Source organism: Leptosomus discolor, chromosome 19 (genome assembly GCF_034619465.1).
Source record: "Leptosomus discolor isolate bLepDis1 chromosome 19, bLepDis1.hap2, whole genome shotgun sequence".
Classification (NCBI taxonomy): Eukaryota; Metazoa; Chordata; class Aves; order Leptosomiformes; family Leptosomidae; genus Leptosomus; species Leptosomus discolor.
The window spans coordinates 2,735,931-2,756,361 of NC_141409.1; the positions used below are offsets into that span (position 1 = coordinate 2,735,931).

Here is a 20,431-nt window from a genome sequence, read left to right on the forward strand (position 1 = left end):
CCCCTCCCAGCTTTGTGTCATCAGCAAACTTGCTGACTGTGCACTCTGTTCCCTTGTCCAGGTCATTGATGAATATATTGAATAGCGCTGGACCCAGAAGTTATAGATGGGTGAAGTCATCTTCTGATTTTCAAGACTTCAAGTCCACTCTCTTTATGCCACTCACTGCTTCTGAACACTCTCCTCCTTTTTCTGTTCCTCCTTTTTCTGTACCTCCTCTAGGTTTACTCCATGCAAGGTGAGGCAGCCACCACTACATGTACCTTGCAGTAGACCAAATGTGCAGATATTTTTTTGCTCTGTTCCCACTTACGTTCTTAATTATTCTTGAAGGAGGGCTATTATGTCGGAAAGCTTGTCAATTTTTTTCCAGCTGTATCAGCTCCTCTAACAGAAAATATTATTGTCCTCTGTAGACCTTGTTTCTTTTATATGCTTAGATCATCACTCCTACAAAAGCATTAATACTAATTATTCCTAACATGGCATTTATCTTTTTGAGCAGTATGGACCAGTGAGCAGATATATCCACAGACCAAGTCAAGTAATGCTCAGATCTCCCCCTCTGCCCTGCCCTGGTGAGACCCCATCTGGAATACTGTGTCCAGTTCTGGGCCCCTCAGTTCAAGAAGGACGGGGAACTCCTGGAAAGAGTCCAGCGCAGATTCACAGAGGTGATTGAGGGGGTGGAACATCTCCCTTATGATGAAAGGCTGAGGGAGCTGGGTCTCTTTACCTTGAAGAGGAGACTGAGGGATGACCTCATCAATGGTTATAAATACTGTTACAGTCCAGAAGAGGAGAACTCTTACTGGGGCTGCTGATTCGAATACCCGTCGAGAGATTAAGGCACAAACAAGGCCATATATTATCAATACCACTACAAACTTTTATTTAGAGAGAAAGAGAGAAAGGGAGAGAGAGAGAAAAGAGAAAGAGAGGAAGAAAAGAGCACGCCGCAATAGTCACCACCGGGGCCAGCTGTTCCGATCTGGGGGTTTTTTCCAACGGTAGTCCAGTCCAGGCAGGCAGGTAGGTTCTCAGCTCTGCTCTGCTCCCTTTGGTCTTTCTTCTTGCTCCCCTCCCACTTCCCCTTGCTTGCCCATTTTTTCTTCTTCTTTGAGAGGCTGCCAAGGGTCCTTTTTGTACCATAGTCCCAGGTCAATCTGATGGTGATGTGTTGCGGTCAAGCAGTGAGATCCAATCCAGCAATGGCATGTTGCTTCCACGCGCCGATCACGAGCTGGCAGTCCATGCAACCTCCATTACACAGCTTGCAAGCTGCAGTGCATAAGCCGAACAAATTCATGCCTTTAGCTGTCACCGTGAAGAGACAAACAAATATTTCCTAGAAGCCATGTTGTAACCATGTCCATACAACTTCTAATAAGTTGCTTTGGGCCTTCAGACAGTGCGCTGTCGTTATAGTCACTTGAGTCTCTGCTTCCTGTCCAAACCCACAAGGTACAAAGTTTGAGACAAACATGTCCTAATTCTTATAATATCGGTGGTCCTAATTCTTATAAATACATAAAGGGTGAGTGTCAGGAGGATGGAGCCGGGCTCTTCTCGGTGATGGCCAATGACAGGACAAGGGGCAATGGGTGCAAGCTGGAGCACAGGAGGTTCCACGTGAACATAAGGAAAAACTTTTTCTCTGTGAGGGTGACAGAGCACTGGAACAAGATGCCCAGAGAGGTGGTGGAGTCTCCTTCTCTGGAGACATTCAAAACCCTCCTGGATGTGTTCCTGTGTGACCTGCTCTGGGTGGTCCTGCTCTGGCAGGGGGGTTGGCCTAGGTGATCTTTCGAGGTCCCTTCCAACTCTTGACATTCTGTGATTCTGTGTCATTCTGTGATCTCTTTCTCAGTGCCAATTAACAGCTAATGCTCTCCTGTGGGTCCTCGCCACACGCGTTACACTTCACTGGCAGACACTGCTGTTTGCCTGCCAGTCACTGAGACATTTGTAAGGCTTCTTTTGCAGTAGTTCTCAGTCAACTTTACATTTTATCATAGTGAATAATTTAGAATCTTCTTAATCAGGTGGTTTTGACATCTGTTTATCCCATTTCCAGGATTCTGGGGAAACAAATGCATACCACTCTCCATTGCAACAGTTGAGCATCTGTTCCTTTTCCTTGGTTCCTATTTTGTCTCCAATTACAAAAGCAGAGAGGTTCCCCCCATTTTTTCACGGTTATTCAAGGACCTTTTGCAACATGTGTCTGGAAAAGCCAGGTGAACCAAGTCTGAACTTGTTCACCTGTTTGCTGACTCCTCAGATCTGTTTGTGAGATGTGACTTCTCTGTGCCAACAAGGTCCTGATGCCCCTGGCAGAGCATATTCGTTCTTTCATCTCTCAGCTCCTTCACTGCAGCATCTCAGGGATTTGCCCAGAACAGTACTGAGACTTGTTGGTCTGCTGGGCCTCAAACCACCCATCAAGTCTCTGGGCTTGTGCAGCAGATGCATTTGTTATGCGTTTTTATGCCCTTAGTAAGTCACCCTTGAAAATCCCTCTTTGACGTGCCTTATTTTGTCTTGATCCTTCACTTGTCAGACTTGCTGCTTTCCTCCTTTTCCCCATTCAGACAGGACTCACAGCCTGTCCCTCTCTGAGGGCTCTGTTTACTTCCAGCTGTTGACACCAGCATTCTTCTCCTAGAACAGGTTTCCAACGGGTCATATATGTATCACCTGAACCTTTCGTGCAGGGTCTTGAAGCAACTCACCCTGTCTGAACTCGTACCCTGTTGGTCCTTTTGCTTCAGCCAGAAGCTCCATTTCCATGTACTTTTCAATTACTCAATACTAGGGTGGGTATTTTGGGTTGCAGCTTCTCCTAGAAATCTCTGACTGTACCCGCATGGCAGGTTGCTTTTCTACAGCTACATCTTAAAACTGTGCAATTCTTCCTGCTGAGTCAAGCGTTACTTCTCTGCCTCACTTTTCCAGTCAGCTGGTATGCTCAAATAGCCCAGCTTTGGCTTTGCCCTGATTTATCCTCTCTGCACAGAGGGGACCCAAGTCCCTTGTTACCCCTGTTTTCTGTGCTAGCACTTCTCTGAGCCGCTCTTGAACTCTGAGAGATTTGTCAGGGTCCTGTCAGGTGCCTGATGTCAAAGCCAGCCCAAACACCAGCTTCCCCCTTTCTAAGCCCAGGAGGATGCTGGAGTATTTATTGATCTAACCAGTGTATCTACTGGATTTTAGGCCACTCTTTCAAGGCAGTGTTATTTTTTGCTTATGGGCAAGTGGAGTTCCCTTTCTGCAGCTTGTGCTCCTTGCCTCCTGGCTGTGCATCTTGGAGCAGAGCCCGGCTCCCTCTCCTCTGTAAGCAGGCTGCAGCTGGACACCCCCTCCTCCGCAATTTGCCTCCCTGTCCCCAGACGAAGCAACCCCCCGCCTCAGCGTCTCCTCGCCCCCCGCCCCCCCTCTGCCGCCTCCGCGGGGCCGAGCAGAAGGGATCCGCATCCACCGGCGCTCCCACCGCCGCAGCCCGGGAGGCAGCCGGGGATGCCCGGTGGGTCCCCGGGGTGGGGAGTCCCGTCCGTCACCCCGTCCCCCGTCCCCCCTCCACGGAGCACCTCCCCGGGCGGGGCCGGCCGCGCTATAAGGGGCGGTGGCGGCGGCGGCGGGGCGCGCTATGGGGAGCGGGGGGTGCGGCGCGGCGCTGCCGGCGGCGGGACCGGGGCGAGGGGTGCTGCTCTTCCTCCTCCTCCTCCTCCTCTTCCTCGTCCTGCTGCTGCTGGGCTGCTCCCGGCCGCTGGCGCTGCGGCGCGGCCCCGGGCAGGTGGGCTACCTGCCGGCCCCCGGGCTCAGCCGCGGACAGGCTGCTCGCCGCGCCCGCCGCGCCCGCCGCCCCGGCGCCCTGCCGCCGCCCTACCCCAACGGCTGGTACCGCCTGCTCGACTCCGCGCAGCTGCCCCGCGGAGCCGTCCGCAGCCTCGCCCTGCTCGGTGAGTGCCAGCCGCCGCATCCCCGACGGGCGCCTCGACCCCCCGACTCGGGCAACGGGGGCCACGAGGCTCGGGATCCTGGCCAGTGCTCAGGGCATCCCCGCCCGGGCATCCCCGCTGAGGAATCGGGAGTCCCTGTCCGGGCTCATTGCCGGGGCACCGGAGCATCCCTGCCTGGGTACTGCTGCCGGGACAGTGTGGCTTTCAGGCCAGCAACGGTGCTGGGGCACTGGCACATCCCAGCCGGCATCCCCACCGGGTCACCAAGGAACACTGGACAGGATCTCTGCCAGGGAAACAGGGCGTCCCTGCCCAGGCATTCCTGCTGGGGCCTGGGGACATCCCTGCCCGGGCATTCCCACTGAGGCACTGGGACATCCTCACACCGGCAGCCTCACCAGGGCGCTGGAGCATCCCAGCCTAGGCATCCTGTTGGGGCACTGGGGTAACCAAACCAGCATCCACGCCGGGGCACCGCGGTGTCCTTGAGGCTCCTCGCTAGTGTGCAGGGCACCCCTGCCCGGGCAGCCCTGCCTGAGAGCTCCGCTGTGGCACTGGGACAGCTCGGCCTGGGCACCCCTTCCAAGGCAGCCCAGCCAGCACCCACACAGCCACCAGGGGTGTCACAGCCTGAGCTTTTGCGTGAGCATTGAGTATCTCTGCTGGGGCACTGGGGACATCATGGCACAGGCTCCCTGAGAGTGCGCAGGGCTCCCCTGCCTGGGCTTCTTGCTGGGACACTCAAGCACCTCGCTGCCTGGGCTCCCCTCCCAGGTATCACTGCCTGCAGCTCCCCATGTCCTGGGGAGATCAGGATGGGACCTCACAGCCACATCCAGAGGGGTGCTGTGCTTGTCCAGGATCATTTTGCCTTGAAGATGGTTTTGGACTTGTGCTGGTGCCTTCCTCATATCAGAAGGGATGTTTCTGCATTGAAATCCCTCAGATTCTGTGGTGGAAGTGTAGGGTTTATTGTATTTTCAAAAACCATCTTCTCCTATGAAGTTGTTTGATTTGTTTTATTTTGTTTTCTCTATATAACGGGACCTATGTAATTCAATAGACACATCCTAAAGAGCTCCCATCAGCCTGTCTGTTACGACTCCCTCAGTTGTCTACCCAAAGCCTGGTTCCTGGCACCCAGTCTTCTGGGTCTGGCTGAAATGCGCAGGTAAAATCTCTTCTAGTGGCAGAATGACAGTAGTGTACTAGTGCCAGGAAGATTATCAGTATATAAGACAGTTAAACAACCTGTAGCATCCAGGTTTGTTGGTGTTTAATTTATTTTGGAGTTTCTGAGGAGGGTCTGGAAATGCAGCCCTGCTCCAGAGGCAGCGTGTCAGAGGAGATGAAAGAATAAAAACTGCTTGACTCAGTCCCTGCAGCATTCATCCTTGGAGACAGGCTGCCTTCCAAAACATGGCACTGAGCACACAGGAAAGTCTCCTTCTCCCCTGAAATCGTGGAAGTGAGGTGAGGGCTGCTCCGATGCGGAGCACTGCGCAGCACTGCTGTCCGGGTGCTTGCTGCAGGGGAGCTGCCCTGACCCCAGGGAGGCTCCTGCGCAGGAAAGCCCCAGAGGGGTCCTCTGAGCCAAGTGCCCAGAACTGCACAGTGGCCTTGGGGCTCATGTCCCATGAGCTGTTCTTGCTACAAGTATTGTTTGATTTCCATAAAAGAAATAAGCTAATTTAATAGGAAAACATCAGCATATGGCTGTTAATGCTCTGTAGATATTCACCTGCAACAGAGTTTTTCAGTCTATCTTAGGCCAAGATACTTACTCCCAAGTAGAAAGCCATCAGTTTTGGTGCACAAGCCAAAGCAAAGATCAGCTTCTTCTCTGGCTCTGCTGGCTCAAAGCGCAAAGGCTGGAGGCAAAAGCAGCACTCACTCAGGAGTCCTGGGTGAGGTTTTTGGACAACCCAGCAAGGGTCTGGCCATGGGCACTGCTTCAGATCTTCAAGGCAGATGAGCTCCAGACTTCCTAGAAGTGGAACCTTCTTGGAGTAAAACTGTCTTAAACCTGTGGTGGGCAAAGCAGCAGGCTGTAGGACTGCTCATGTCCAGTCTGAACCTCCCCTGGCACAACTTGAGGCCATTTCCTCTCATCCTGTCACTTGTTACTTGGGAGAACAGACCGACCCCCACCTCACTACAACCTCCTTCCAGGCAGCTGTAGAGGGCAACAAGGTCTCCCCAGGTCACCATCCCTGGAGGTATTTAGAAGACATGTAGATGTGGTGCTTAGGGACAGGGTTTAGTGGTGGGCTTGGCAGTGCTGGGTTAACAGTCGGACTTGATGATCTTAAAGGTCCGTTCCATTTGGCTGAGACCCCCCTGGGCTCCAAGTGCTCTGGTCTGGTCGATCCAACGCTGATCCTCTGTGTTTCCAGGCTGCCACTGCTCCTGGGGAAGCTGCAACACCTCCAAAGACAGGCAGAAACCTTTTCCCTGCTTTCCCCGCTTTGTCCTGAACCTCAGATGAGGTAGAGAGGGAGGTGTGACAGAGAAGAAAATGCTGATGTTACAGAATGAATCCTTGTTACCTGGGGCAGGGAGAAGGACCTGCACCTCGAGTGCCTCCACTCCCCTGTGCCTGCTGCCAGCATGTGTGCAAGAGCCTTCCAGAAAGACTGCAGGGACAACAGAGCCAGGTGTCCTGGGTAAGAAGGGATCTCCAGGCACTGGAGTACAACAGCTCATGTCTGCCAGGTATCAGAACTAATCCTTCCTACGCTTGAAGGCTAGGAAAGTTTGCAGGTTTTCCTTTTCTTTGCCCAGACTCACAAAACTTCAATCAAGGGAAGTGGTTTTTGGAGGGATGGCTCACAGTGTCACTTGTCATCAGTGTGGCTGGCTGGGAAAATATCACTAGTTGAGCTTTAAGTTACAGCAACCTCTGTAACAATCAGATTTCACAAGCTGATGAAATCTGAATACATATATATGCATAACCTGAAGCACAATATGGAAGAGAGGACCTGCCCTTAACTCCATGGCCACATCTGTATGAACAGCCCCCAGCTGCTTCAGAGCTCCCAGACCAGCTGTGTCCCCTTCCAACCAGGGCATGACTTGAGGGGACACTGGGGCAGGTCTAGCGTTGCTTTCAGGCCAGGTCACCGATGAGCACCCCCTCTCCTCTGAGTCACAGGCAGGGATGTGGGTGCTGGCAGGTCTTCAGTGCCTCAGCGCCCTTGGAGCTCCTCTGTGCCAGGCCAGGAAAGCGCCTGGCACCTATTCAGTCCCTCCAGCAAGAGCATTTATTTAGGTAACACTGTGGCGTGCCATCCAGCTGCGGTTGCCTTGCACAGCTGGGTGGAGTGGTGCCGTGAACAGAGCTACAGCTGTAGCCCAGGTACTGTCTGTCTCCACTTTAATGGTTCCTTGCTCAGCTACTGTGGTGCTACCCTGGGGGCAGGGAGGAAGAGAGCAATCCCAGAACCGAGCAGGGACAGCTGCCAGCAGGGCAAACCTCACATTGCTTCAGGGAGCACAAGGGATCAGGCCCAGTGATGGAGAAAAGCAAGCCCGAGTGCTGGGGCAATAGGGCCCCAGTCACTCCAGCACCAACTCTCCACTCCCCGCATGGAGCTGAACGGAGCCAGGGATTTCCCCTCCCTTCACCAGAAAACTCCTTTTTTTTTTGCCGAGGAGGTGTCAGGGCTCTGCCTCACAGCACCCAGCTGTCCCTGCCCGAGGAAGGGTTTGCTGCTGAGCTGCAGGGTGGATGGCTCGTGGAGTTCAAGAGCAAACAGACGAAGGGCTTCTCCTTCCAGCTGCCTTTACCAGAGATTCCTGAAACATATGAGCCCATGCGCTCTCTTCTACACCTCCCAGGCAAAGGGATGGGAATGGAGTTCCCTTTAAATGAAGCTATTGCTCTTCTCTGTGTGTCTCGTCCTCAGCAGGGGGAGCATCCTGACTCTTTAAACATTTTTGTGAAGGCACCATTTATCCTGTAGGTGAAACAGGCTCTGAGAGCTCAAAAACCAGGGCTGAGTGTCAAAGCCTCAGGTTTAGAGACGCCCAGGAGAAATTACGCTTCCTCTGCCTGGAGCAAGGCGATGCCCTTCAGCTGAGTGTGAAATACGGGGTGTGACGGTCCAGCTCGCTGCTCTGCGATGTCTTTTCAACCCGGGCACCGAGCTGACGGGCACCACACCCTGGGCATTTGCTACAGCAGCTGCAGTCGCAATTTTGCGCGGCCCTTTTTGCAGTCAGCCAATGCCTCCTGCCTGTAGCCTGCCTGGGAGGGAGCTGCTGCCTGGCAGCTCTCTCCTGCCCGCAGCCCTGGGCAGCAGCACCGGCCTCGACTCTGGCAGCTGCCTGGTGCCATCTCGTGGCTAAAGAACTTCTCCAGAGCAACCCTGTTTCTGTTCTGCCACTGATTTTCCACCAGAAAGGAAAGAAAACCTCCAGTATCAGTTTTTAGCAGGATATTTCTGCATGTCTTTGCACAGGCAGACGCCCGTGATGTTGGGTAAAAGCGCCGGTCAGCGCTGCCTGTTCAGGAGGGGCTGAGCAATGTGTGTCGTACCTGACCCCCCCTCAGCTGGGGATGTTGGTTTTACAACCTCATAAGCTTGTATTTCTGCAGGAGAACAGCTCGCTGCCTTTCGCACCCAGGATGGCCAAGCCTACGTGGTTGATGCGTATTGCCCTCACCTCGGGGCCAACCTCGCTGTCGGCGGGCGCGTCGTGGGCAACTGCATCGAATGCCCGTTTCACGGCTGGCAGTTCCAAGGAGAAGAAGGAAAATGCACCCACATCCCGTACGCTGAAAAAGGTGAACGTCCCCCAAATCCACAGGAAGCATCTGCAGAAACTGTGGTGCCCTGTGTGCGCTCATTAAAAGCTACTTCATTAAGGAAAAGTGGTCTTTATAACGACTCACCCTCCATCCTGTTCCCCTCTTTCATGCAGCACCCTGATATTCTCCTCCTGGGTTGTCCATGTTGGGGCATAATGTTCCAGTGCCCTTTCCTGTATTAGATGATAACTGGGACTTTGGTCTAGTTAAATAACCACCCTTCTCAATTTTGATAGTCCAACAACTCCTGCACTCAGCAAGCAGGGTATAAAAAAAGATTTTTAACTCTGAGTCATGCCTTGCACCAGCAGGATCCTGAGGAGCTGTTGGGTGTTAGAAATGATTCTGTACTCTATAGTGAAAGCTTATACCACGTCAGTGCTTAAATCTGTCACATTAGCATGATAGAATAGTCTCTCAATGGCAATTTTTTCTCCTTTTAAGGTTTGAAGGGAACTTGTGGTTGGAATCCAGGAAAGCTCTTTGCGTACACCTACCGTTTAGGTACAGTTTGCGCTGACTGCGTAGGAAGATTATCTTATTTAAAGTTTCCATGTAACAATTACTTGATCCGGCTGCACTAATTCATTTAAATTACCAATTCTCAATGTGGCTGAAACCAGCAAACAGGCTTACCTTGAGTTTTGCTTTGTGCTTCTTATTCCTTTTCCTGAGAAGTTTAACTTTCTCCGATTGGGATAGATTGGGATAGCAATGGAAACATCGATTAGCAGCAAAAGCCAGTCTTTCCACTAAACAGTAGAACAATTTCCCAAAGTGAAAGAAACATTCTGTCTATGTGGGATAAGGTAAACCATTTCTAGATCTCACCAAATAGCAATTCTGTTTCTTTTTTTGTGTGTGTGTGTTATTTTCAGAAAAAGGATTCATGCTGTGGGGTTTTCTCCCCCATACATACTCAGTCAGGAGCTGCATTCAAATGAAAATTTGGCTCCATGTAGTAAGCAATGATGTGTTTCATCACAAAATGAGAGTGAATATTCTGGACATACACAAACACTTGCCAAGAGGCATTGTTTCATCTGAAATGGCTGCATTCAGAGTCGTCATTATCCGTAGTTATTAAAAGAACAAAACTGCAGACAGCTGCTGTGCTCCCATACAGCCCAAATGGGTCAGGTTGATTTAAACAGATTTAAAAGCCATCTGTGCTCAGGCAGGTCACTTTGACAGAGAAGGATTTTGGAGAATATGGACGGGCAGCTCCTCCAGCACATAGCTTGCAGGGGACTGACAGCTAAGCAGAGCCACAGAGCCCAGCGTGGTGCCAGATGAAGCTGGTGGAGGGTCTAGAACACAAGTCCTGTGAGGAGCAGCTGAGGGAACTGGGGTGGTGGCTGAGGGGAGACCTTGTTGCCCTCTACAGCTGCCTGGAAGGAGGCTGTAGTGAGGTGGGGGTCGGTCTGTTCTCCCAAGTGACAAGTAACAGGACGAGAGGAAATGGCCTCAAGTTGTGCCAGGGGAGGCTCAGACTGGACATGAGGAAAAATTTATTCCCCAAAAGGGTTGTCAAGCACTGGGCCAGGCTGCCCAGGGGAGTGGTGGAGTCACCATCCCTGGAGGTATTTAGAAGACATGTAGATGTGGTGCTTAGGGACAGGGTTTAGTGGTGGGCTTGGCAGTGCTGGGTTAACAGTCGGACTTGATGATCTTGAAGGTCCTTTCCAACAAAATGATCCCATGATTCTATGTATGCGTGGGGGGCAGGTGAATTCCCTTTTTACAATTTAATGAGGTACATCCTACCCAAAGAACCAGATTTTTTCAATCAGAAATCTCAACGATGGTCTCCTCCTGCCCCCTCTCATAGTCATTGACTAAAAGAGAAACAAAATTTCTCCTATTATTTCACCTCCCACATGACTGTACAAGGCTGAACAATAAGGACGTGCTATCCTCTGTGCTTGTCTGCAGATTGGAAAAAAAAGTAATGAAGGCAGAAGCTTTCCAATCCAGTAGAAGCTACATTTTCTGACAACTGGGCAAACATAAATGCCAAAATTAATTTCACTGGAAAGAGTGCAGATACATTCTTAAAGCAACACATGATACTGCAGTATTGTAACAGAGAACATGAGAGGTAGAGATGGCTTTTACTCTCTGCACATCTATAACTATTCTCCTTTTAGCTCACTGAAACTTGAGGAGGGTCCAGTGATGCAGCAGACACTTATTTGAACCATTTTAAGAGTAGTGAAAGGGGCTGCAGAGCAGCCAGACATGCTTCTTCCTCAAAAAGCATATGCAAAACACCCAACTGAAATAAAACTGATTTAGGCAAACTCTCTTCTGTGAACATCAGAAGCTGCTGTCCTTCAGCAGCCTGAAAGTTGGAAAAGTGTCATCAGAGAGTGTGTGCCACATGAATATCTCCCATAAAAACGATCTCTGAGCTGTGGTTCGGGACAAGGTGACCTTCAGTGCCAGCGTCAGCCTTGGAGGTGCTGCTTTTAACCAATTCCTTTCTGTCCTCCGCAGTGCCAGATTTTGCAAGGATCCGGACCTGGCCATCCTGCGAGGTGAACGGGATGCTGCTGGTCTGGTACCACTGCGAAGGGCTCAGTCCGACGTGGGCAGTGCCTGAGCAGCGCGAGATCACCACCAACGAGTGGGTGTTCCGTGGGCAGACCGAGCACTTGGTGGATGCGCACATCCAGGTAGGGAGCCCAGTCCCTTCGTGGGGCATGTCCATGCCTAGGTCCTCTCCTACAGCCCAGTTCAGGGACACCTCCTCCCAGTTAACGCATTTAGGGATGTCTCCTCCCAGTTAACCAGGCCCTGCCCGTGCTCAGTGTCCTCACTGCTGCTGGCTGAGCTCAGACCTAGAGGTACATCCCTGTGCTGTATACCAAGGATACGGCATATGTTCCCCAAACACGGATCGTGAGCTTCTTGAGTAGAGAACAGATGTTCTGGGTATTTACAAGGAATATGTTAATTTGCTTTGACTTATAACTTTAAAAAAAGATTCTCTAAGAATTGCAGCACTTTTAGTGTCAGGAGGCTTTTCAGCTCATCGATCACTGAAATGGAAATGCACAGTTAGTTTGCCATTAATTTTCATAATCATCATCATACGCTGACGAGTTTGCCACAGAGAATAAAATAGCTATTGCCTCCCAGTGGAAACGAGTCCGGAAAAGGGGAATGGTTTCGCGGCACTAAACAGAAGGGACCATGGCCGTGGTCCTTGGAGGGAGGCGGGGGCAGCTGTAGGTGGAGGCTCCTCCGGGAGAGCAACAGGAGGCAGCAGCAGGTTTGAAACTGGGCAGTCCCTGGAGGGCCTTGGGAGATTTTTATATGTTTGCCGCTGAGCAGAACACTTCAGTTTGTAAAAATCAGTGACAAAACCGACCCTTAATCTAGAGCACACTTCTCTCCAAAGGCAGTGCCTGCCTGCTGACTGAATCACGACTCAGGTGAGTGGGTTAGAAGGGAATGGAGAACTACTAGAAGAAATGAAGAAGGTGCATGAGATATAGGAGATACAGCTCTGGGGGTGTGCAGAGGAATTGCAAGAAGCAGGTAGAATTTGGGAGATTGATGGGATAGTAATATTTATTTCATGTCTGCTTTTCAGGGCGAGCCACTGTACACAGGTCTATACTGGGGCCAGTCTGTGCTGGCTGCCAAGCTGGTGGAAAGCTGGTGTATTGGAGTAACAAAGCAATTAAAACTACTCCAAAAATGACATATTTTGGGCAGGCTGGTGGGGTTTAGAGTTTTAAAAGTATGTGAAAACTAGTCTAGGAGCACGGACACAAAAATGCATTATTCCTTATACTTAGTACAGTTGGTGGATGAAAAACTGAACATGACCCGGCAACATGCGCTCGCAGCCCAGAAAGCCAACCGCACCCTGGGCTGCATCAGGAGCAGCGTGGCCAGCAGGGCGAGGGAGGGGATTCTGCCCCTCTGCTCGGCTCTGGTCAGACCCCACCTGCAGGGCTGCATCCAGCTCTGGGACCCCCAGCACATGAAGGACATGGACCTGCTTGAGGGGGTCCAGAGGAGGTCATGAAGATGATCATGGGGCTGGAGGAGCTCTCCTGTGAGGACAGGCTGAGAGAGTTGGGGTTGTTCAGCCCGGAGAATAGAAGGCTCTGGGGAGACCTTAGAGCAGCCTTCAGTGCTGAAAGGGGCTGCAGGAGAGGTGGGGAGGGACCCTTGATCAGGGACTGTGGTGATAGGATGAGGGGTAACGGTTTCAGACTGAAAGAGGGAGATTTAGATTAGATGTAAGGAAGAAATTCTTCCCTGTGAGGCTGGTGAGACCTTGGCAGAGGCTGCCCAGAGAAGCTGTGGCTGCCCCCTCCCTGGCAGGGCTCAAGGCCAGGCTGGATGGGGCTGGGAGCAACCTGGTCTGGTGGAAGGTGTCCCTGCTCAGGGCAGGGGGTTGGAACTGGATGATCTTTAATGTCCCTTCCAGCCTAAACCATTCTGCAATTCTATGATTAAAGAGCCAAAGGAAGGACTTATTTGGAGTCTCAGCTGCAGAAGTTAACGTGCATAGACATCTTTGAACTTAAAATGAACTCTGAATTTTCTAAGCTTCATGTTTAAATTATTCCTATACACTAGTTAAGAACTGGTCCCAGGTCAGTCTGCACCGAGGCCTCTTCCTCCACGCACTTGGTTGCCTCTTGCTGTGTCATGTACCTGCGAGCACCTCTGCTGTGCTTGGAGCAGCAGGCCCTGGGCTGTACTGCAGCCACGCTGGTGCTATTGCAATACTGCTATGAAGTGCAGGCAGCTCGCACCCAAGCCAGCTCTTGCCAAGGGCAAATTGCTTTCCCATGGCAGGAAATCCCTGAGAATGCGGCCGACGTGGCTCACCTGGCTTTTCTCCATGGACCAGCTATTCTGGGTGGATCCGATCTGAGATACACAAAGTCCAAGCTGTGGGATTTTATGAAGCACATCTGGAAGGTAAGACCCTAGCTCTCTTCTTAGCCATGAGGAGGTCAAAGTCTTTCAAACCAGGTCCCCTTTCTGCCTCAAAGCACCGGTCCCACCTCACCCACTCTGCTGCATCCCCCATCTTCAGGTCCAGTCTCTTTTCTGTGTGTCTGAGCACTTTATCTGCACTCCCTCATCCGTGCTTACCTCTAGATGGTCTTCACAACCAGTTCTTGTCACCGTCTCGCTGCTATCTCCCCTCAGCCTGTACTCCTCATCTCTTGGACTGAGCCGATCCTTCTCCACCCCTCCAGGCAGAGTGGCGGCCGGAGCCAGAGCCCAACGAGCATTGCTCCCGGCTGCTGGTTCAACACACCGCAACCATCTTTGGGAAGCACATCTCCTTGCTGGATTTGACGGTTTCAGCCAGGCAGGTACGTCCATGCTGGAGACCACTTGCACCCCAAGCTGAAGGACTTTGTCACCTGAAAGGCTGAGTCCGTGCCCATCTCGCCCAGTGTAGCCTTTCCTACCAAGTGCGTGAGACACATGAGCCAAAACCTGCGCACTGGCATTGGGGCTGCTCCACAGCTGGGCAGCATAGAGAAAAGGGAGGGTTCGCAAGGGCTGCTGTGCTCATAAAGCAACTGAACACAACAAACGCTGGTCCCTGAGCCAACTCTGGTGACAATTCTGAGGGACCTTCCCAGCCCGTTCTCACAGCTCTTTAGAATAAGGAAATGTGGACGTTTTCAGTCCATGGTGAATACGCCTGGGAAAGACAAACAAGCAGAAACAGCGTGTCTGGTAGCCCGAGATCAGCCCTGAATGAGGTAATAAAGTAGCTGACACAGATTGATAAAGAATTATAGGAAAACAGAAATAATACCATGAATCAATGGGAACTAGAGCTTCCCACTTTTATTTCTGGTTGTGGGGTTTTTTGATGAAATGCTAAGATTGTGTGATAAAACTACTAACTTTGTTCTGGTGTATTTTTGAAGGCATTTGACCTATTCCCATATTACAAATTCAGAACAACAGCAAAATAAGTCATCATACAAAACTTTGGTAAGGGACAGATCTCGGTGTAATTAGGAAACTATCGCAAAGTGGATGTTGATTGTATCTCTGTTCAGTTCTTAGATCTGTGCTATTTAGCACTGATATTGATGAGCAGGAGAAAAAAGACATTAAAATAACTTTACAAGGGGTTTGTACCCAACCAAACATTAAAGAGGTAGCAAATAAAGTAGCTGAAAAACCCAGCAACATCTGCACTGCTTCAAAGAACCAAGTGTATGACCGTGCATCTGCATGTCTGGATGCACATCAAAGAGCACAGAACAAGTATTTTGTGTCATGCAAGATAAAAGGCTGAAGCTGATTTCAGCTAAAACCTAATGTGACGGTTGTAGCTGCAAAGCAGAAAGCCAGAGCAGGAGTAGGGATGTGGTGTTACCTCCACGCTGCATTGCAATTGCTGCTACTGAGTTCGGAGCCCAGGACTGGTGTCAACAATCCAATAAGGCTGTTCATGACCTGAAGGTAACTCAGGGGTGAACAACAAGACCGGGTGAAAATTCAGAAGCGTTTCCTAGATTATTAGATTTTAAACTTTTTGGGACCAGTAGAGCACTGTAAACCCTCATGAATTCCCGCGGGCCCACAGCCAAACCATCCAGCCCTGGCACATCTGAGAATGTCCCAGGCCGATGTGAGCTGCGTGGCTCTGCTGGGTACCCCCTGGCCATTAGCAGCTGGCAAGCAGTCTGTGACTCGTGGCCCTGAGGCGCAGCTTGACTTTCTGCCTCTTCTCTGATGAAAAGACAGAGTAAAGGGGGACTTGAGCCCAGTCTAGGAGACATCTCAAGCAGGTCTCAAGCTGTGGGAGCTGCTGTGCCAGAGGGCTGGACCAATGGGGATTTTTCCCTGAGGGTGCTCTGTTGCTCTGCAGGTGGGGCCAGGGCTGGTTTTCCTGATCTTTGAACACGCTTTCCTGGGTCACGGGATCATCCTGCAGACAGTGACTCCCCTGGAGCCTCTCCTACAGAATGTTGTTCACAAGATCTACTACCAGAAGAACGTGCCAGCCATAATCCCCAAGTTCATCCTGAGAGCAGAGTGCATACAGGTAAGGCCTCTGAAGAAGAGCAGCCAAAGGCGGTCCCCTGGAGCTTGGTGGCTTGGAGGTGTGAGAAGGAAGAGCAGTTGCCCGCGTGGACTCAGATATATGTGGGAGCAAAGCACTCATGGGCATGATCCTTTCAGTGCTTGGTATGATCTTTCATTTTTAGTAGCCCAAAGAACGAATCTGGAGGTTAAGTAAAGAGGGTTCATGCAGTCGGTCATCTGTTGAAGGCAGCAGAGAGGTGCTATCCCTCTCCTGTGGGTGGGGAACTGTGGCACAACGACTGGGCAAGTTGCAGGAAGTCTCTGAGGAGACCAATAACTGCATCCGTATTTCCAGCATCCCAGGTTGGTGCTTTAAGATCATCCTGCCTCCTTTGGTGGGAACTGTGCCAAGGAAGCCTCCTGTTAAATTATATGAGATTTGGCAAGTCTTGCCCCTCCTGACAGAGGTTTTCCAGGTCCTTACCACAGGGATTCATGGAAGTGGTAAGAGGTCCATCTGGAGGTCTCCAGTTCAATACCCCAGTTTGGGCAAGACTATTGCCAAATTCAGGTCAAGCATGGCCTTGAAGGTCTCCTTTGGAGAACATTCCCATCTCTCCAGCTCCTTGGGTGACCCTTTCCATTATTGCTCTACCCATACTGTTAGTTTTTATTTTTAATCTCCATTTTGAACTTCTCAACCTGCAATCTATAGTTGTTACTCCTTCTTATACCAGCTGGCACTACCGAGAAAAATCTGACTCTGTTGTCCATATAACAGAGCAGCCCTTTCAAGGAGCCAGAAGATCTCATGTCATCCCTTTCTGTCAGAGGTTAAAGCCTGGAAACTGTTTGGTCTGACCAGAGAGGGTTTCCCTAGCACTGCAGTAAAAACTGCCAAAAGATAATTTTCAGACACCAAAAACCTACCCCAAACCAAATTTAGCTGGGCTAGCTCATACTGTATAAATGCTGGCTTAATATTTTGCATCTTACTGATGTGAATGAGCAGCACACTTCTGCAGAGACTTCTTCACAGAGGAGAATACTGTAATCTTACTACATGTGTGTCTGAGTAGGGTTTAAGATGTGAATGTTTAATTTACAAAACCCTGGTTGGCTGGAGCTACCCAACAAATCAAAAATCTCAGGTGGATCAGCTCCTACCTACATTTCTTTTCCAGTGTCTCCTGCGACAGGAGAATTCTAAGCTGAAAGTGGGTTCTTGTTCAGGAGCTATGATGGGCTAAACATCTGCTACCTGCAGACAGAGCTGCAGTGTTACAGGTTACAAATAGCATGAGCAGTCCCACATTTGGGACAAATGCCAAAAAATAAACCTAGTCTGCAGGTTGCTCGCACAAAACTGCTGGTTTATCTTCCCCGCCTGAATGAGACCATCCTTCTCCCCCCAGTTTGAACGTGATATAACCATCTGGAATAACAAACAGTATCTGCCCAAGCCGCTGCTGGTCAGAGAAGACTCCAGCATTCAGAAGCACCGGCGCTGGTATGCCCAGTTCTACAGCGAGAAGAGCAGGAGGCTGCCGGCGTTGAAGGAGGGCCTGGATTGGTGAGGACCTTCTGCCCGCCGCAGAAGATGGCCAGAGGCTCTCGGGTGGCTCCCATCTACACTGGCTGGTGGGCCATGGTGCTGGGCAGGCATGATCAATACAATGAATATTGTCACTGGCACAGGGAGCAGAGCCTGGGCCCTGGTGATCCTCTTTTACCTTCTGTGTTCAGGGCATCAATGCTCAGAGGATGTAACACGCTTGCTCTTGTACCTGTGCTGCAACATATGAGCTGAGCGTGAACTTAAGATTGCCAGAACTGCCTTTGAGGTGCCCTTGTCTCTCGCTGCTGCTGTCATCTTGAGTAGTTATATGAAAAGCTTTTCATGTGGGTTTCTATGGCCTGAAGTGTCCTTTCCCAGCCAGGCCTGCTACTGCTTCTGCACCGCCACCTTGGCTGGGGCAGGCTTCAGATCTTCAAGGAAGCCTTGGCCAATGTCTGCATGACATCAGAGGTGTGATTGCAACGCCCTATATCATACATCACCTTCCTTCCCTCTGGCAGCGGGCAGGGCAGCATGGGTTTTAGCTGCCCACCATGGCCGTACCACACCTGTGGGCGTCCTCGAGCCTGCTGAGCTCTTGCATGAGTCAATTCCTTATGGAGCTATTGTACCTAGTTGGGAAGAAGAGGGACTATCCTGGTGACTAAATCACTTAGACTAACAACAACTGTGCAGGTCAAGGATGTGAATAAGACCCTGCTTTTTGTAGCCCCTGGATTCCAGCAATACCTTGGGTACATGGTTGGCTGTACAAGACCAGAGGTACCACTGTCACTGTGATCAGAAATGAAGCTAACACATGGAGACTAGGCTGCAAATCTTACAAAAACTGGTCTAGATTCTCCTCTGCTTTGTGCCTACGTGCTGTGTATGAAAGGGCTAAACTCTGCCTTGCTGCATACCCTGGAGAAACCTGCCATCCCCATAGGCAGGGTCTGCCTTGTGTAGTTAGCAGGACTCCGGTAGTTACTGGCAACAGCCAGCAAGAGCAAATGCTCAAACCCAGGAGCTTCCCAAGCAGGGTGGTAGCTGCTGCTCTCATGTGCTGTGCGCTTGCCTGTGCCTTGTGAATTCTGCACTTTGCTGAGGCCTCTGGTTCCTCTTTCACCACTGACCCAGAGCAGGACTGGGAGCAGGAATATGCCATCAAGCTCTGCCAGTGCAGAGTCCGTTGTCCACCCTGGCAGCATCCCAGACAACTGTGTGCAAGCCGTGCCTTCGCCTCTTCAAGGACGCCTTGGTCGACGTCTGCATGACATCGGAGGTGTGATTGCAAAGCCCTACATCATACATCACCTTCCTCCTCTCTGGCAGCAGGCAGGGCAGCATGGGTTTTGTTATTATCCACATCTGGCTATTGCACTGTAGATATTTCACTATTAAATTTCTTTTAGAACTTACATTCATGGTTTGTTGTTTTTCACTGTTTTGTGAGATGTTCTTGCATGGGAGAAGTGATTCTGCAGCTGGCCTGTGCTGGCCTGCTTCAGGAGCCACAGGGAATCTCCAGCAAGAAACTTCAGAAGACAGCGGGAGCTTGAACAAGGAGCATTGCCCAACTCAACAGCCTGAGCCTCTCAGGGACCTGATATGTCTTAGTGGCCCTGACAAGCCTCACCTGGGACATTCATCCACTGCCCATGGCCCAGGAGCCCCATTTCAGCTCAGCTCTGGACCTTCAGCCCCTGTCCTGAGCTGTGCTGTAGGAAGTCTCCAGCTCAGCCACAGACATGCCCATGCCTGGCTGATCTGAACTCTGACCACAGACTGATTTCGCAGCTTGACCTCCACCCCGTCCCATCACCATAGATCTGCCCAGAGATTGCTGGGCTCTGTCTGACCCTGGCTACTGTCACCGCATCCCAAACCTGAGCTGCAGATTGACTTCCCACCTTGACCTCCGACCTGCCTCATCACCATGAGCTCTCCTGATGATCTCGAGTCTTCGTTGAGCCTGGCTGTGACCTCTGGGCCTGCCCCGTCTGTCCCACTCACGGGTCATAGGATCCCCCTTGTCTCCCAGCACCCCATTCCTTAGGGAGCAGCTGCCCTTGCAGTGACAGGTGATGGAGCAGTAGCAAGGGGCAGAAATTGCAACTACCGGGACAGAGATGTTACATTACATGGCCTGGGTCAAGACGTACTGTCCACCCACATGTTCAAGGGGGCCCATGGCCACCACACACACACAGGCACACACATGCACAAGCACAGAGGTCTTGCAACACACCTGGGTTGTTTCTCCCCACTCCTTGTGTTCCCACATACAAGATCTCAGGATGAACAAAACTCCAAGGAAGGCTAATTGTTGAAGATCAGATTAGAGATGGACAGTTAGATTAGCTTTGCTAGATTCGTTAGTCATCAATCATAGAACGATTTGAATTGGGAGGGACCTTAATCATCCAATCCAATCCCCTGCCCTGGGCAGGGACACCTCCCACCAGACCAGGTTGCTCCCAGCCCCATCCAGCCTGGCCTTGAGCCCTGCCAGGGAGGGGGCAGCCACAGCTTCTCTGAGCAACCTGTGCCAGGGTCTCACCAGCCTCACAGGGAAGAATTTCTTCCTTACATCTAGTCTAAATCTCGCCTTTCAGTTTGAAACCGTTACCCCTTGTCCTGTCACCACAGTCCCTGGTAAAAGAGTCCCTCCCCACCTTCCCTGCAGCCCCCTTTCAGCACTGGAAGGCCACTTTAAGGTCTCCCCGGAGCCTTCTCTTCTCCGAGCTGAACAACCCCAACTCTCTCCTGTCCTCACAGGGGAGGTGGTCCAGTCCCCTGAGCAACTTCATGATCTCCTCTGGACCCACTCGAGCAGGTCCATGTCCTTCTTGTGCTGGGGTTCCCAGAGCTGGATGCAGGACTGCAGGTGGAGTCTGACCAGAGCCGGGCAGAGGGATGATTCACCTCCCTTGCCCTGCTGGCCATGCTGCTTTTGATCCTTCTGAAATCAGAGGAAACTACGGGGTACCTCCAGCAGAGCCTGAATTCTGAGCTACCATTTCCTTTGTTACTAAGGCTAAAGCAGTTGTGTCCTGT

At 51.2% G+C, this 20,431-nt stretch overlaps 1 protein-coding gene across 1 annotated transcript; it reads left to right on the top strand.

The window, feature by feature from the left end:
* The first annotated feature begins 3,649 nt into the window (after positions 1-3,649).
* On the top strand, positions 3,650-17,390 carry LOC104351530 (cholesterol 7-desaturase nvd-like). Its single transcript, XM_086475919.1, has 7 exons — positions 3,650-3,962; positions 8,566-8,754; positions 11,278-11,456; positions 13,603-13,728; positions 14,013-14,132; positions 15,656-15,832; positions 17,229-17,390. Exons 1-7 carry the CDS (start codon positions 3,650-3,652, stop codon positions 17,388-17,390), a joined length of 1,266 nt encoding a protein of 421 aa, XP_086332045.1.
* The last annotated feature ends 3,041 nt before the right edge of the window (positions 17,391-20,431 follow it).

What these genes read in the sequence shown, in the direction of transcription:
- LOC104351530 (XM_086475919.1), top strand. Translation starts at nt 3,650, where the DNA reads ATGGGGAGCGGGGGGTGCGGCGCGGCGCTGCCGGCGGCGGGACCGGGG. An exon ending in CATCCCGTACGCTGAAAAAG is followed by an intron (nt 8,755 to 11,277) that starts GTGAACGTCCCC and finishes TGTCCTCCGCAG; the next exon opens with TGCCAGATTTTGCAAGGATC. An exon ending in TGGTGGATGCGCACATCCAG is followed by an intron (nt 11,457 to 13,602) that starts GTAGGGAGCCCA and finishes TTCCCATGGCAG; the next exon opens with GAAATCCCTGAGAATGCGGC.